The 16,742-nt window shown below is 43.4% G+C and overlaps 1 protein-coding gene across 1 annotated transcript; it reads left to right on the top strand.

Annotated features, from left to right (window-relative positions):
- Window positions 1–2,544: 2,544 nt before the first annotated feature.
- Window positions 2,545–4,197, top strand: LOC138370178 (zinc finger protein 99-like). Its single transcript, XM_069334167.1, has one exon. The coding sequence runs from the start codon at window positions 2,545–2,547 to the stop codon at window positions 4,195–4,197; it is 1,653 nt and encodes a 550-aa protein (XP_069190268.1).
- The last annotated feature ends 12,545 nt before the right edge of the window (window positions 4,198–16,742 follow it).

Consider the following 16,742-nt stretch of genomic DNA (forward strand, 5'->3'; position numbering starts at 1 on the left):
TTATTTACAAACAGCTCTATTCCTACCTCGTAAAATTCGACATACTCAGCCCCTGCCAGTTTGGCTTCCGGTCCCAAAAGAGTACCAATGATGCAATCATTAGTCTCCTTGACATTATCTACTCAGCCCTTGACAAAAATGAGTTTCCGATTGGACTCTTCATTGACCTAAGAAAAGCCTTTGATACTGTTAATCACAACTACCTCTTATTTAAACTCCAGCATTATGGAATCCGAGGCCTTGCCCTTGACTACATCCGATCCTATCTTAGTGACAGACACCAATATGTAACCATCAATGATACAACTTCTTTGCTCTACCAATTACCGTTGGAGTGCCACAGGGCAGCATCTTAGGACCTCTTCTATTTCTTATATATATAAACGATCTGCCTAATGTCTCTAATATTCTCAAACCTATATTGTTTGCTGACGATACTACCCTTATCTACTCAAACCTCAACCCACATACACTAAATAATGTTGTGAATAATGAATTAAAAAAAGTCCACTTATGGATGTCAACGAACAAACTAACATTAAACATCGAAAAGACTTACTACATCTTATTTTGAAGCAAATCATCAAATGCAATTCAGCTACAGATAGACAACATTAACATCAGTAATAAAAATGATGGCAAGTTTCTTGGCCTATTCCTAGACAAGAGACTCAATTTCAGCACCCACATTCAACACATAACTAAGAAAGTCTCTAAGACAGTTGGTATACTCTCCAAAATCAGATATTATGTTCCTAACTCTGCTCTCCTCTCACTATATTATGCACTAATCTACCCCTATCTTAATTATGGTATCTGTGCATGGGGGTCTACCACTGCAAACCACCTTAAGCCCATCATCACACAGCAAAAATCTGCTATCAGAATAATAACTAACTCTGCTTTCAGACAACACTCAGCTCCCTTGTTTAAATCTCTAAACTTGCTAAATATTAACTCCCTCCACACATTCTCTTGTGTCAACTACATTTACAAAACCCTGTTCTTAAATGCAAACCATGCTCTGAAACTCTCCCTGGACAGATGTAATAGGACCCATTATCACCACACCAGAAATAAATATCTCTTTGATATCCCCAGGGTCAAACTTAATCTGTGTAAACACTCTATGCAAATTAAGGGACCTAGTCTATGGAACTCACTCCCTAGTGAATTGAAAAACTGTAAAACTTTTGCCTTATTTAAAAGCAAAACCAAAAAGTACCTAACTTCATCTATTTAGTTTCCTACACTGAGCTTTAAATTTGCTCTGTACCTAGTGGTACCCAATCTCCTAATTTTTATGTAATATCAAACAACCTTATCATTGTGTTCATTGCTGTCTTCTTTTATGTGCTAGCCATATGCTGTATTGTGACTACCAATTTTTGTCAACTACCATTCAAGCTGTCATTGCAATCAATCTTATATTGTTTCTGCTGTATTGTGCCTACCAATTTGTTGTCAACTACCATTTTAAGCTGTCATTGCAATCAATCATAGCTACCTATGTGCTTTAATATACTGTACCTATAATTTTCTCTCATCTTTTTTTTTTTTTCATTCCATGTAATCTGTTATCATTTTTTTGTCTATAAATTTTGCAAGTATTTACCTCCTTAAAATTTTCTTAGATTAAGGACCTGCCCGAAACGCTGCGCGTGCTAGTGGCTTTACAAGACTGTAATTACCATAATTGTATCCTCACATTCCTTATGTACATTCTTGTATATGCATAAATAAATAAATAAATAAATAAATTAACTCCCTGTAACCTACCTTACCCCTTTAATGTCAACGCATGTCTGTTATTTTTAAACAATGCTGTCTGTCGACCAAATTGTATTTTTGCTTTTTTCTGCCATTTTTTATTTTTTATATTTTCTCAACACATTTTATACTTTAATCTCAATTAGTATTAAGTTTTAGTCTTTAGTGTTTTTCCTGCCCGAAACGCTTTGCGTAATAATGGCTTTAGGCATTGTATGTACTAGCTTTATCTATAATTCATCAATTTTTGTATCACCCTTGTATGTATGTATTTTACCTAAATAAACATTTGAATTTGAATAGGTTCCAAAATCCGCAGGACAATCGTCTTGTGTACGATAATACTTGTATCCCATCCACCTGGAGAGAACTGATTCCTTCAAAAAGTATATAATCGTATGGTATTATGAATAAGAGAGAGTTACAAGTACAGTGTTTCATTGGAGATGATGAGCAAAATTAATACTGATCAATGAAGAAATCCAATTACAAGCCAAATATATGAAGAAGGAAAAATAAGATATATGGAAGAAACATTGGAACACTTGTATGAGCGTCGGGACTCGGGCGCCATTTTGTCGGCAGTGAACAGGCAGGAGCATAAAACCTTCACACAAACTGCATCTATCATAAAGAAGAAGCACCACCATTGACCGCCAAGTGCCCACATCAAGTCTAACTTAAACAACACTCAAAGTCGTGCCTAACCGTCAACGTTGACGGTTAACCATCATCAGGAGAAGAAAATTCACACAAACTGCAGCTATCATAAAGATGAAGACTCACCAGTGCCCTCAGTGTGGGAAGATATTCAATCGCCTTGGAAATATGAAGACTCACATGTTAGTGCATTCAGGTCATAAACCTCATGAGTGTCCAGAGTGTGGGAAGAGATTCAGTGTTCTTGGATATATGAAGAAACACAGGATGGTGCATACGGATAAAAAACCTTTTGAATGTGCTGAGTGTGGCAAAAAATATAAAACGCGTAAAACTCTAATAGGTCATGTGTTAGTTCATTCAGGTCATGAACCTCATGAGTGTCCAGAGTGTGGGAAGAGATTCAGTCTTGGATATATGAAGCGTCACATGTTAGTGCATTCAGGTCATAAATCTCATGAGTGTCCAGAGTGTGGGAAGAGATTCAGTAAACTTGGAAATATGAAGAAACACAGGATAGTGCATACGGATAAAAGACCTTTTGAATGTGCTGAGTGTGGTAAAAAATTTAAAAGCCGTGATAATATAGTACATCACATATTAGTGCATTCAGGTGACAAACCTCATGAGTGTCCAGAGTGTGGGAAGATATTCAATCGCCTTGGAAATATGAAGACTCACATGTTAGTAGTGCATTCAGGTCATAAACCTCATGAGTGTCCAGAGTGTGGGAAGAGATTCAGTCAACTTGGAAATATGAAGAGACACAGGATAGTGCATACGGATAAAAGACATTCAGGTCATAAACCTCATGAGTGTCCAGAGTGTGGGAAGAGATTCAGTCAACTTGGAAATATGAAGAGACACAGGATAGTGCATACGGATAAAAGACATTCAGGTCATAAACCTCATGAGTGTCCAGAGTGTGGGAAGAGATTCAGTTTTCTTGGATATATGAAGAAACACAGGATAGTGCATACGGATAAAAGACCTTTTGAGTGTGCTGAGTGTGGCAAAAAATTTAAAAGACGTGAAGAAATATTACATCACATATTAGTGCATTCAGGTGACAAACCTCATGAATGTCCAGAGTGTGGGAAGAGATTCAGTCGTCTTGGATATATGAAGACTCACTTATTAGTGCATTCAGGTATTAAACCTCATGAGTGTCCAGAGTGTGGGAAGAGATTCGGTTTTCTTAGATATATGAAGAAACACAGGATACTGCATATGGATAAAAAACCTTTTGAATGTGCTGTGTGTGGCAAAAAATATAAAAAACGTAAAACTCTAATAGGTCATTTGTTAGTTCATTCAGGTCATGAACCTCATGAGTGTCCAGAGTGTGGGAAGAGATTCAGTCTTCTTGAATATATGAAGAGACACAGGATGGTGCATACAGATAAAAAACCTTTTGAATGTGCTGAGTGTGGCAAAAAATATAAAGACCGTAGAACTCTAATAGGTCATGTGTTAGTTCATTCAGGTCATGAACCTCATGAGTGTCCAGAGTGTGGGAAGAGATTCAGTCTTCTTGGATATATGAAGCGTCACATGTTAGTGCACTCAGGTCACAAACTTCATGAGTGTCCAGAGTGTAGGAGGAGATTCAGTCATCTTTACAGTATGAAGCATCACATGTTAGTGCACTCAGGTCATAAACCTCATGAGTGTCCAGAGTGTGGGAGGAGATTCAGGCATCTTGGAAATGTGAAGCGTCACATGTTAGTGCACTCGGGTCACAAACCTCATGAGGTGTCCGTCTAATTGTTCTGAACCATAATGGAAACTGACCCAACTATGGGATGGGTTAATCCATGTATCGTGTTTTCAAAATGGTCACCCATGTTGGAGTAGACGAACTCCGAAAGAATATTGTTGAAAACATCTTGATAACTTATTGAACCAAAATTATTTATTAGTCAGAAGAAAGACAGAAGCGCGATGTATATGTAAAACCTCTACCAGACAAATATTTTAAGTAAAACCAAAGATATTTGTAGTTGTATAAAAGTGGCATTTTCATCATTCGTCAAGCTCGAAACTCGCAGCATTCATCTCAGAACAATCCCTATTTCACGCAGATTCCTTAATAAACGTAAGAATTTTATATGTCACAAGAAAGATAGAAATATAAGCTTCATTTTAAATGCCTTACTATGGGCATATTTAAATTCAAAGTGAAAATACATGTACTTTTATAATAGCCGAGCTCTGACCCTGGACAGATCGGTCCGTAGAATTATCCAAATATACTCAAATCTACCCAAATCCTCCTAGCATTACGTAAGTAATGAAGAAATGTGGTATATTTACTTACTGTAATGTTGGTGCTGCACATAGAACATGATCAAACCTATTTTTACGCTGAAATAATGTAATTTCATATTGAAATTAGAAGTAAATATGTAGCAGGTGACGCCATAGGAAGTCGACGGTCCAAGTGACTTATCCAAGATATATGGTCGCTGGGAGAGTGTTTGCTGCCATATCAGCCTCCTGTACATAGTGATCCAGTCGTCACACTTCTTTGCTCAAATTGTCGCAAATTTAATTACAGTAATGATATTAACAAGTAGAATGGGTATTTGTAATAATATCTTTCATAAATAGCCACAAAACATTTAATATTTATTTAAAATAATGTGTGTGGAAGTTAAATCAATTCTACAGGACAATCATTTTGTTATATAGATACTAACGGTATTTGTTTGTATGTGTTCACTACTTAAACTACTCATGTCCTTTTCGTTCATTGAACACTGAAGCTTACTATATAGTGGCTTCACGTCTTCACTTCACACCTATAGTGGCTACACTTGGTGCAAGATATAGGCTTCACTTGGTGCAAGATATATTGCTTAATTAATAGAGATTAACAAATAAAACTTATATTTGTATATGTTATCAGAAAGGCAGAGATAAAATAGTTTTTGTGAATCCATCATAGAGATTATATCTTATTAGAGAGGAAAAACATTCATATTTTAAACAAGGTTTCTTGGCCTTGGCCAACGCTTTCCCTATTGATGGGAACTATGATCTTTCGAAGATCAATGCTAATTTAATCTAGACATTGTAATAAACGAAGTTTTCCATGTCATAATAAAGATAGAAATATAAGCTGCATGTTAATACTTTAGCATAAATATAACTAAAGTGAAAGTGAAGATATATGCCTTTTTAAAGTTACGTGATGGCTACCTCGGGGAGTGTGAAGGCCTGCAAACAAGCCAATCAATTGTGTAATTCATTTGCATATATGCAAAGTAACATTAAAGGTCTATATGTCAGCATAAACACAAATGTAGACGATACTGTGACTACATTTCAAGGAAAATATATCTTAAATGAAAGCCATGATATGGTTAAATAAATAGCCAATACCACACCATCGCCGGTGTCCGGACACATGAAAACTTACACTGCATCAGTGTTCTGCCAGGCGGGCAATACAGGCGTCACAATTCTGAAAAATTATGTAATTCAGAGAGATACATTGACCCCCTATATATATATATATATATATATATATATATATATATATATATATATATATATATATATATATATATATATATATATATATATATATATAATATTATATATATATATATATATATATATATATATATATATATATATATATATATATATATATTAATATTAATATTAATAAATATCACCGAAAAAGTAAGATTAATAATTCTAACACGAATTTTCTCAATCTTTCGTACATTTCTTTTCACTGCTGGAGGTAAATCAAAAATCAATTCTCCAAAATTCATTTTTATTTCTAGTCTGACGCGACACGAGCGCGTTTCGTAAAACTTATTACATTTTCAAAGACTTTAGTTCACAAATACACAACTGAATAGAACTTACGCATCTCCGATTTTATATCTACATTTGAGTGAGGTGGAAGGGGTGATGTGGCATTAACACAAGACAGAACAAGATGTGGTATTAATAGGGTATTAATTTCATCAACACAAGACAGAACAAGAGTATTAATAGGGTATTAATTTCATCAACACAAGACAGAACACGAAACAATGGATATTGAATAGAAGTGTTTGTAGAAAGCCTATTGGTCCATATTTCTTGATGCTTCTATATTGGAGCGGAGTCTTGAGGTGGGTAGAATATAGTTGTGCATTAATTGGCTGTTGATTGCTGGTGTTGACTTCTTGATGTGTAGTGCCTCGCAAACGTCAAGCTGCCTGCTATCGCTGTATCTATCGATGATTTCTGTGTTGTTTACTAGGATTTCTCTGGCGATGGTTTGGTTGTGGGAAGAGATTATATGTTCCTTAATGGAGCCCTGTTGCTTATGCATCGTTAAACGCCTAGAAAGAGATGTTGTTGTCTTGCCTATATACTGGGTTTTTTGGAGCTTACAGTCCCCAAGAGGGCATTTGAAGGCATAGACGACGTTAGTCTCTTTTAAAGCGTTCTGTTTTGTGTCTGGAGAGTTTCTCATGAGTAGGCTGGCCGTTTTTCTGGTTTTATAGTAAATCGTCAGTTGTATCCTCTGATTTTTGTCTGTAGGGATAACGTTTCTATTAACAATATCTTTCAGGACCCTTTCCTCCGTTTAATGAGCTGTGGAAAAGAAGTTCCTGTAAAATAGTCTAATAGGGGGCATAGGTGTTGTGTTAGTTGTCTCTTCAGAGGTTGCATGGCTTTTCACTTTCCTTCTTATGATGTCTTCGACGAAACCATTGGAGAAGCCGTTATTGACTAGGACCTGCCTTACCCTACAGAGTTCTTCGTCGACTTGCTTCCATTCTGAGCTGTGGCTGAGAGCACGGTCGACATATGCGTTAACAACACTCCTCTTGTACCTGTCTGGGCAGTCGCTGTTGGCATTTAGGCACATTCCTATGTTTGTTTCCTTAGCAAACATAGGAATAGCAGGCGGCTTGACGTTTGCGAGGCACTACACATCAAGAAGTCAACACCAGCAATCAACAGCCAATTAATGCACAACTATATTCTACCCACCTCAAGACTCCGCTCCAATATAGAAGCATCAAGAAATATGGACCAATAGGCTTTCTACAAACACTTCTATTCAATATCCATTGTTTCGTGTTCTGTCTTGTGTTGATGAAATTAATACCCTATTAATACTCTTGTTCTGTCTTGTGTTGATGAAATTAATACCCTATTAATACCACATCTTGTTCTGTCTTGTGTTAATGCCACATCACCCCTTCCACCTCACTCAAATGTAGATATAAAATCGGAGATGCGTAAGTTCTATTCAGTTGTGTATTTGTGAACTAAAGTCTTTGAAAATGTAATAAGTTTTACGAAACGCGCTCGTGTCGCGTCAGACTAGAAATAAAAATGAATTTTGGAGAATTGATTTTTGATTTACCTCCAGCAGTGAAAAGAAATGTACGAAAGATTGAGAAAATTCGTGTTAGAATTATTAATCTTACTTTTTCGGTCATATTTAATAATATATGTCTACAGGAAAGACTGCTACCAAAATATACTAATATATATATATATATATATAATATCTTTGGACAACACCCACCATTGGCCTCGAACCCAGAAAGCACAACTACCTTCCAGTAGCTGCCATAACTAGTGCGCCTTAACCCACTACACCATCACTTTAATCTTCACTTGTGGTTTAAGCAAGTATAGGCTTATAGCATGGACACGAGTTCTTCCACATTAACAGTGGCTTGATGAAAAACGCATAGTAACCTCTCACTTGTCTAGTGCCCTTGGAAGTGGAGATATTTGAGGTGTATATATATCTCGAAGTCTCTACTTCTTTTAAGGGTCTGATGGTGTAGTGGGTTAAGGCGTATTAGTTATGGCAGCTACTGGAAGGTAGTTGTGCTTTCTGGGTTCGAGGCCCACTGGTGGGTGTTGTCCAAAGATTGTTAATCTTCACTTGTGGTTTAACCAAGCATAGGCTTATTTATATATATATATATATATATATATATATATATATATATATATATATATATATATATATATATATATATATATATATGATATGTTCTATATCATCAGAAAATTGGAAACATAAAATATATTTGCAGATATTTGTCATTAAAGTATTTATTTTGGAAACAGAGTTGTATTTTAGTTACCCTGATACAGAGCACGAATGTCATAGACTCGTCCTGTGAGTAGTAGTTTATTGTGTATCCCATACTCATCCTATGAGTCTTTATTTACGTGCACTCCATACTCATCCTGTGAGTCTTTATATACGTGCACCCCATACTCATCCTCTGTGTGGTAATTTATTGTGCACCCCATATTCATCCTGTGAGTCTTTATTTATGTGCACCCCATACTCATCCTCTGTGTGGTAATTTATTGTGTAACCCATACTCATCCTGTTACCAGTAGTTTGTGCACCCCATACTCATCCTCTGTGGCAATTTATTGTGCAACCCATACTTATCCTGTGACCTGTAGTTTATTGTACCTCATACTCATCCTGAGAGTCATAGGACATTGTGCAACCCTTTCTCATCGTGTGAATCTTTATTTACTTTGCTCTCCATACTCATCCTCTGTGCGATAGTTTCTTATGCAACCCAAACCCATCATGTGAGTGGTAGTTCATTGTGTACCCTATACTCATCCTGTGAGTATAGGATACACAATGAGTTCATTTGCACTCCATACTCATCATCAAGAAGTGTATTTTACCAGCATTGTAATATAAATTAAGAATAAATGCTTAACTGGATTATGAACCCATAATCAAAATAAGAGCCATCACTAATTATCATGAGAAACAGCCTAAGCTACTCTTCCGCCTTCGACAAGCTACCACTGGAGGTGTGTAGTTTATTGTACGGCCCCGCACCCCCAGCCCTGGGAAGGGGGCATTGGAATGTGGACATGTGAACCAATACCCTCACCCCCATCCTCCTGTTAATAATAATAATAATAATATTTAAATAATAATGGAAAAACTCATTTTAATACCCTAGTGCTTGAATGAAGGTGAAGGTAAAACCCAATAAATGTGTAAGTGTATTAAAAAACTAATTTTTGGATCTAACCTTCATTCTTTCTCAATGTGTTGTATACCATGAAATGTTTATACATTGTTCTATTGTGAACATTGTATACAGAGTCTTAGGATATACATCCTCACAACAATTAACTAGCTCCCAGGTACCTATTTACTGCTAGGTGAACAGCAGGTCATCTAGCAGTGAGCACCACCTGCCAGCTCACCTAGTAATGAACACCATCTGCAATCACACCGCACCACTTGCCAGCAGGTGAAGAAGTACGATGGAGAGAGCAAAGTATACAATATTTCAAGTGTAAGAATAAAAATATATTTAGGATTTAACGTTTTCCTATAAAGTCCCCCTCCCCGCTCAGCTCGTTGTCGCCGTCTGGGGGCTTAGTGGGCGGCTGCCGGAGTGTGATGCTCCTTGGGACAGTCCTCTGTCCTTTTTTTTCTAGCCTTGTGCTCCTGCTGCCGTCCTCTCCAATTCTGCTGGGCATCTTTTCCTTTTCCTTCTGTTTCGTTTTTCTCCCCCCTCTTCTCCTATCTGCTTGCCGTTTCCTGCCGACCTTTTGCTCGTTCTGGTTCTTCCCTTGGACTTCTTCTACTTTGACGCCCGAGTGCTTGAGGAGGCATACTCTTGCACCCGTAGAACTGCAGTACCCGACGTCGAGAGCGAGGGGAACCTTTTATTGTCAATCCCCACTTCGTCACTGAACCCGATCTCGACGGACTGTCGGTTTCTTAAGGTGGCGTTTGTGGGGCGTATACTCACGACGCACCCCTAGGAGGCCCCGACAAGATCGGCGATAGCTTCTTGTTGGGTGTCCTGCCTCTAATTGTGGCTCCATGGTGGGTGTGGGGGCACATTCGTGAGTGAATTCGTAATTTCGTCAAGATGATAACCCCTGTTTCGGCTGCTTCTGGCTCACCTTTTCAGGCTCGTGGGGTGGGCGACCAAGCCCCCGAGTCGGTCCGTATTGGAAGACCGGGCTCTGTAGCCTCCGCTGCATTGGGCCCCGACCTTGCTCCTCCTTTGGCCTCTCTGACTCCTTCCCCTGGCTCCCCTCCCTCCTCTGTGGTTGGGTCGAGCCCCAAGCCCCCGGTGGTGACTACCTCATCCCCTGGCGCGGCTCCTTCTCTAGTTGTAACTACTGCGCCTTTTAACCCCTCTCTCTCTGGGGGTTCTCACCGCCGTTCTCGTCACGGCCGCCCTCGCTCGATTCCTTCCAGTTCTGCTACCTATCAAGCCTTGTTTGGTCCCGCTTCGTGGGCCAAATATTTTGATCTCCTCCCTCTTGATTCTGCGCCTCCTGACGATTTCTCCCTTCATCGACATCTCATTGATTCCGTGGATGCCTCCATTACTTTTAACCCCACTCGTCTCGGTACGCGTGTCGTTGCTGCTCCTTCTCAGGATGCTGCTTCCCGCTTGGCTGCCTTATCCTGCCTTGGCGAGACCCCCGTTCGGGTCTCGAAGAACGTTCAGTTGAATGCCAGTGTTGGCACTATTTTGCTCCCGCCCCATGTTGCGACCGGTGTTCGGGACCTACGCGACTGCCACGACGATATTCGACATATCCTCGCTGCCCAGGGCCATTCTATTCTCCAGGTGGACACGTTTACTCGTCCCCCTCGTGGTAGTCGCCGTCAACCCCTCCGGGTTGTGAAGATTACCTTTGATGGTAGGACCCTTCCACCCTCTGTCATTCTTGCTGGTGCCAGGTGCTCTGTCCAGGAGTACATTCCTTCTCCTCGGCTCTGCAACAAGTGCTGGAGGTTTGGGCATGGTGCCCTCCGCTGCTCCGGGACTGTCTCTCTCTGTCCTTTGTGTGGTGGCGAAGGTCACTCTAAGTCGGAGTGCGCTTCTCCCCAGGCTCGTTGCCTCAACTGCGGTGAGGCCCATCCTACCTTCTCCCGTGCGTGTGTCCATTACAAGCTTGAGGCAGCCGTCCTCAACTTGAAGCACCGGGAGCGTTTATCTTTTCCTGAGGCGAGGCGCCAGGTTCGCCGGCTCCCGCCTTATGCTAATATCTCTTATGCTCGCGTGTTGCGCTCTTCCTCTCCTCGTCCTTCCCGCCTTCCTCAGACTCACAACCGTTTCCAGGCCTTGGACCCTGATGCGCCCACTGCCCCCTCCTCTGTCCCTTTGGGTTCTCTCCCGAAGGATCCTCCTCCTGGTCCTCTGTCTGGGGTTCCCCTTCCTTCTACCCGGTCTGTCGTGTCTTCTGTGTCTCCTTCCTCGTCCCCCTCCGATCCTCCTTCCCATCCTCTTCCTCCATCTATCGGCTCTCCCCGCCGCCTGTCGGTGCGGGCGGATGTCCATCGCTCTCCTAACGGCCGTCGTGTGTGCTCTCGTTCGGCTTCTCCTGTTGAGACACTGGAATCCGTTGCCCGGTACGTAGTTGCTGGGACACCGGTCTCTTTAAGTCAGAAGCGTAAGCCTGGCTCCTCTCCTTCCTCTTCCCCGGCGGGTAAGAAGGCTTCGCTTTCTTCCTCAGCTCCTTCTTCTGGCTCTGTTGCTCCTTCCCCTCCCGTTTCAGTGCTTGCGCCCCCTGTTCCTGCTATGGAGGTTTCTTTGGCCCCTGCTTCCCTTTCGGTTGCTGCTCTTGCTGGGGTGCGCTCCCCTCTTTCTACTCCCCCTCTTCCTGCTGCTGTCCTTGACTGCTCCTCTCCGTTGTCTCCTCCTCTTTCTCCTCCGGACCCTGCCCGCCCACCTCTGATCTGTTCTCCCGTTTCCTTCCCTCTGTCTTTGCTCAGTTTACCCATGCCCCCTAACCCTGACTTTGCTGACCCTGATCCCGACCCTGATATTCTTTAACGTGCTCTGTTGCTCTTTCGCCTTTGTTTCTTCCTTGTTCTCTGTTTTTGTCCTTTCTCTTCTCGTCATTGTCCATTCTTCAATGGAACGTTCGAGGTTATTACGCCAATTTCCTCGAACTCCAACTTTTGATTTCGCGGTTTTCGCCCCTTTGTGTCTGTCTCCAGGAGCCAATGCTTGGTGCTCGTCCTGGTCGTTTTCGTGGCTATTCCTTTCTCTCCCCCCCCCCTTCAGCCATTGCTGGGGCTTCTAATTCTTCTGCTCTCTTGATTCGGGCTGATGTTCCCTTTGTTCCTTTACTTTTTCCTTCGCCTCTCCATTGTTCTGCTGCTCGTATCTTTGTGGGGAAATGGTACACAGTTTGTTCCATTTATCTCCCCCCGAGTGTCCCGCTCTCTCTTCCTGATTTGAAACACCTCCTAGACTCCTTGCCGGAGCCTGTGCTCCTGCTGGGTGACTTCAATTGTCGTCATTCTCTTTGGGGTGACGTTCTGACGAATACCCGGGGTCGCCTCCTTGAGCCGTTTCTCCTCTCTTCTTCCCTGTCTCCTCTGAATTCTGGTGAGCCCACTCATTTGGACTCTCGGACTCGCACCCTTTCTTGTCTTGATCTTTCTCTCTGCTCTTCTTCTCTTTACTTAGATTTCACGTGGCAGGTTCTTGATGACCTCTATGAAAGTGATCATTTCCCCATCCTTGTTTCCTTTTTCTCTTTTCGCCCTTCCCTCTCTTTCCCTAGGTGGCAGTTTGCTAAGGCAGACTGGACCCTATTTACCCTCAGTGCTGCTCTCTCTGACCTCTCCCTTCTGCCTCTCTCTCGCGCTCTCCTCCTTTTTCATGACACTGTCTTCAACGCTGCCCTCCGCTCTATTCCTCGCTCTTCCTCTCGGGGTCCACGGAAGTGCGTTCCCTGGTGGAATGCGGACTGTGCTCGGGCTGTCCGCTGTAAGCGTGCAGCCTGGAAGAGGCACCGCCGTCGGCAGACGACCGATTCTTTTCTTTTCTTTCGGAAAGCGAGTGCGGTGGCCCGTAGGGCCATCCGTACGGCTAAACGTGAATGTTGGGCATCTTATGTCTCAACAATTACGTCCGAAACCCCTCTGGCCCAGATCTGGAAGCGTATCCGCAAGATAGCGGGTAAGTTCGTTCCCGATGTTTCACCGGTCCTTCACCTCCATGATACTCTTGTGGCGGACCTGTTGCAGGTCGCTTCCGAACTGGGTTCCCACTTTTCTTCTGTTAGCTCTGGTCTTCATCTTCCCCAATCTTTCCTTCTTCGTAAACCTGTCCTTGAGTCTCGTCCTTTAGATTTCTGCACTCATCTTCAGCTTCCCTATAATGATCCCTTCTCTCTCTCTGAACTTCGTTCTGCCCTGGCCCTCTGCGGTTCTACGGCGGCGGGCTCCGATGGTATTCATTATGAGATGCTTCGCCATCTCCCTCCGAGCACGTCTCAGTATTTACTGAGTCTGTATAATCGGATCTGGGAGTCGTCGTCAGTCCCTGAGGACTGGCTCGATGCCGTTGTCCTCCCTGTTCGCAATCCGGGGTCTCTGGGTACTTCCCCTAAGGACTTTCGCCCTATTGCTCTCACAAGTTGTGTCTGCAAACTCTTTGAACGTATGGTTAACGTTCGTCTGATGTGGTTCCTGGAACACCATCACCTCCTCTCCCCTTCTCAATTTGGTTTCCGCAAGTGCCGCAGCACGACAGATGTCCTGGTGAACTTGGAGGTCTATATTCGTACTGCTTTTGCTGCGAAGACCTCCGTTGTTGCCGTCCTTTTTGACCTAGAAAAGGCTTACGACACCAATTAATTGGCGTTATCATATCCTATCTCAACTTCATTCTTTTGGCCTTCGTGGTCATCTCCCTCTCTTTCTCCGCAGCTTCCTCTCTCGTCGTTTCTTTCGGGTGCGCCTTGGTACCGCTCTCTCTCCCTCTTTTCAGCAATACGAAGGTGTGCCCCAGGGTAGTGTTCTGAGCACTACTCTTTTTTTCTGGTTGCCCTCAATGGTCTTCTTTCCTCTCTTCCTTCTGGTGTCTTCTCCACTCTCTATGTCGATGATCTTACCCTTAGTTGTCAGGGTGATGATTCGCCTCTCCTTCAACGCCGGCTTCAACTTGCAATTGATGCCGTGTCGTCTTGGGCCACAGGTCATGGCTTCAAGTTCTCTACATCTAAGACTTGTGCCATGACTTTTACGCGGAAACGGGTTGTTCTTCGTCCCTCTTTGTCACTTTATGGTCATCCCCTTGAATACAAAGATTCCGCGAAGCTTTTGGGGTTATTCCTTGTCACTCGTTTGTCTTGGTCTCCCCATATCTCTTACCTCCGTGTTGAGTGCTCCAAGGCCCTTACCCTCCTTCGGGTCTTGTCCCATACTTCTTGGGGGGCAGATAGGCGCACTCTCCTTGCTTTACATTCCTCTCTCGTCCTGTCTAAGCTCGATTATGGTTGCCCTGCTTACTCGTCTGCTTCTCCTTCTACTCTTCGCCGTCTTGATGCTTTGCACCATACTGGGTTGCGCCTCAGTTCTGGTGCCTTTCGTTCGACTCCCATCCTTAGCTTGTATGTTGACACTGGCTTCCTATCTCTCCAGGACCGCCGTGATCGCTACTGTCTTCGCTATCTTGCGCGGTCCTTGCAACATCCTTCCTCTCGCCTCTGTCGTGCTTTAACTTTTACCCCTCCTGCGGTTCCTGTTCCTCTTCACCACCTCCCTCTTTCTGTCCGGTTATCTCGCCTACAGGATTCTCTTTCCGTTCGTATTTCTGATGTTTCTCCTCGTGTTGTTCCTTCTTTGCCCCCGTGGAGGGTCCCTATTCCGCGGTTTTGTACATCCTTGACCCGTATCACTAAAGCTTTTACCCCTCCTAAGGTTCTAAAACGCCTTTTCCTCAAGCACTTTTCTTCTCACTCCCGCTCCGTTTCTGTCTTCACCGATGGGTCTAAGTCAGCGGCCGGTGTTGGCTACTCTGTTGTTTTTCCTGATCGCACTTATATGTGTCGCTTGCCTCCGGAGACTAGCATCTTTACAGCGGAACTTTATGCTATTCTCTATGCTCTTCGTCTCCTGCTTTCTCGTTGTCAGTCTTCCTTTGTGGTTGTTGTTGACTCTCGTAGTGCCCTCATGGCTCTCGGGTCCTTTAATCCGGTTCATCCAGTAGTTGTCGAGATCCAGCATTGGCTGTTTCTCGTTCACAGTAAATTTAAGTCGGTTGAGTTTTGTTGGGTTCCCAGCCATATTGGTGTGTCTTTAAATGAGCGTGTGGATGCTGCCGCCAAGGAAGCTGTCCGCTCTTGTCCCATCTCTCGTAAAGGCATTCCGTATTCCGACTTTTACCCGGTTTTCCATTCCTCAGTCCTTACCCGTTGGCAGGCTTCTTGGTTGTCTGTTACTGGTAACAAGCTACGTACTCTTAAATGTTGTGTTTCCTCATGGCCGTCCTCCTTCCACCGTAACCGGCGGTGGGAAACAGCTCTGGCGAGGTTGCGTATTGGCCATACTCGCTTAACCCATGGTCACTTGATGGAGCGCCGCCCTGCTCCTTATTGTCCTAGTTGCATTGTCCCTCTTACGGTCGTGCATGTCCTTCTTGAATGTCCTGACTTCCAGGACGAGCATGTGTCTTGCTTTCCGACCGCCCCTCGCGGTCACCTGTCCCTCGATAGAATTCTTGGTGACTCGGATACTTTTGATATCGTTCGCCTTATGCGTTTTTGTTCTCGTATTGGCATCCTTGGTGATATTTAGCGCCCTCTGATTATTTTGCGTATTTGATGGTGCTACATAGCCTTCCCGGTTTGGTGCCTTCTTTTGATAATTACTTACTTGCCTTTACCAATTTTGCCAGGCCCCTTTTCATTTTACTCGTGTTTCATTTTTCTCCCCCGCTTCTCCTATCACATTGTCATTTCCTGCCAACCTTTTGCCCGTTTTGATTATTCTTTCAACCTTTTGTTTTGGCGCTCGGGTGTTTGAGGAGGCATACTCTTGCACCTGTAGAACTGTAGTACCCAACGTCTCGAGCAAGGGGACCCTTTTATTGTCAATCCTCCTTTCGTCACTGAACCCGCTCTCGACGGACTCACGGTTCTTAAGGTGGCATTTGTGGGGCGTATACTCACGATGCACCCCTGGCGGGGGCCCCGGCAAGATCGGCGATAGCTTCTTATTGGGTGTCCTGCCTCTAATTGTGGCTCCATGGTGGGTGTGGGGGCACGTTCGTGAATGAATATTCCTTTTCGTAGTGATGATAACCCGTTTTGACTGTTTCTGCTTTACCTTCTCAGGCTCGTGGGGTGGGCGACCAAGCCCCCGAGTCGGCCTGTCTTGGAAGACCGGGCTCTGTAGCCTCAGCTGCATTGGGCCCCGACCTTGCTCCTCCTTTGGCCTCTCTGACTCCTTCCCCTGGCTCCCCTCCCTCCTCTGTGGTTGGTTGGGTCGAGCCCCAAGCCCCCAGTGGTGACTACCT

Source organism: Procambarus clarkii, chromosome 31 (genome assembly GCF_040958095.1).
Source record: "Procambarus clarkii isolate CNS0578487 chromosome 31, FALCON_Pclarkii_2.0, whole genome shotgun sequence".
Lineage (NCBI taxonomy): Eukaryota > Metazoa > Arthropoda > Malacostraca > Decapoda > Cambaridae > Procambarus > Procambarus clarkii.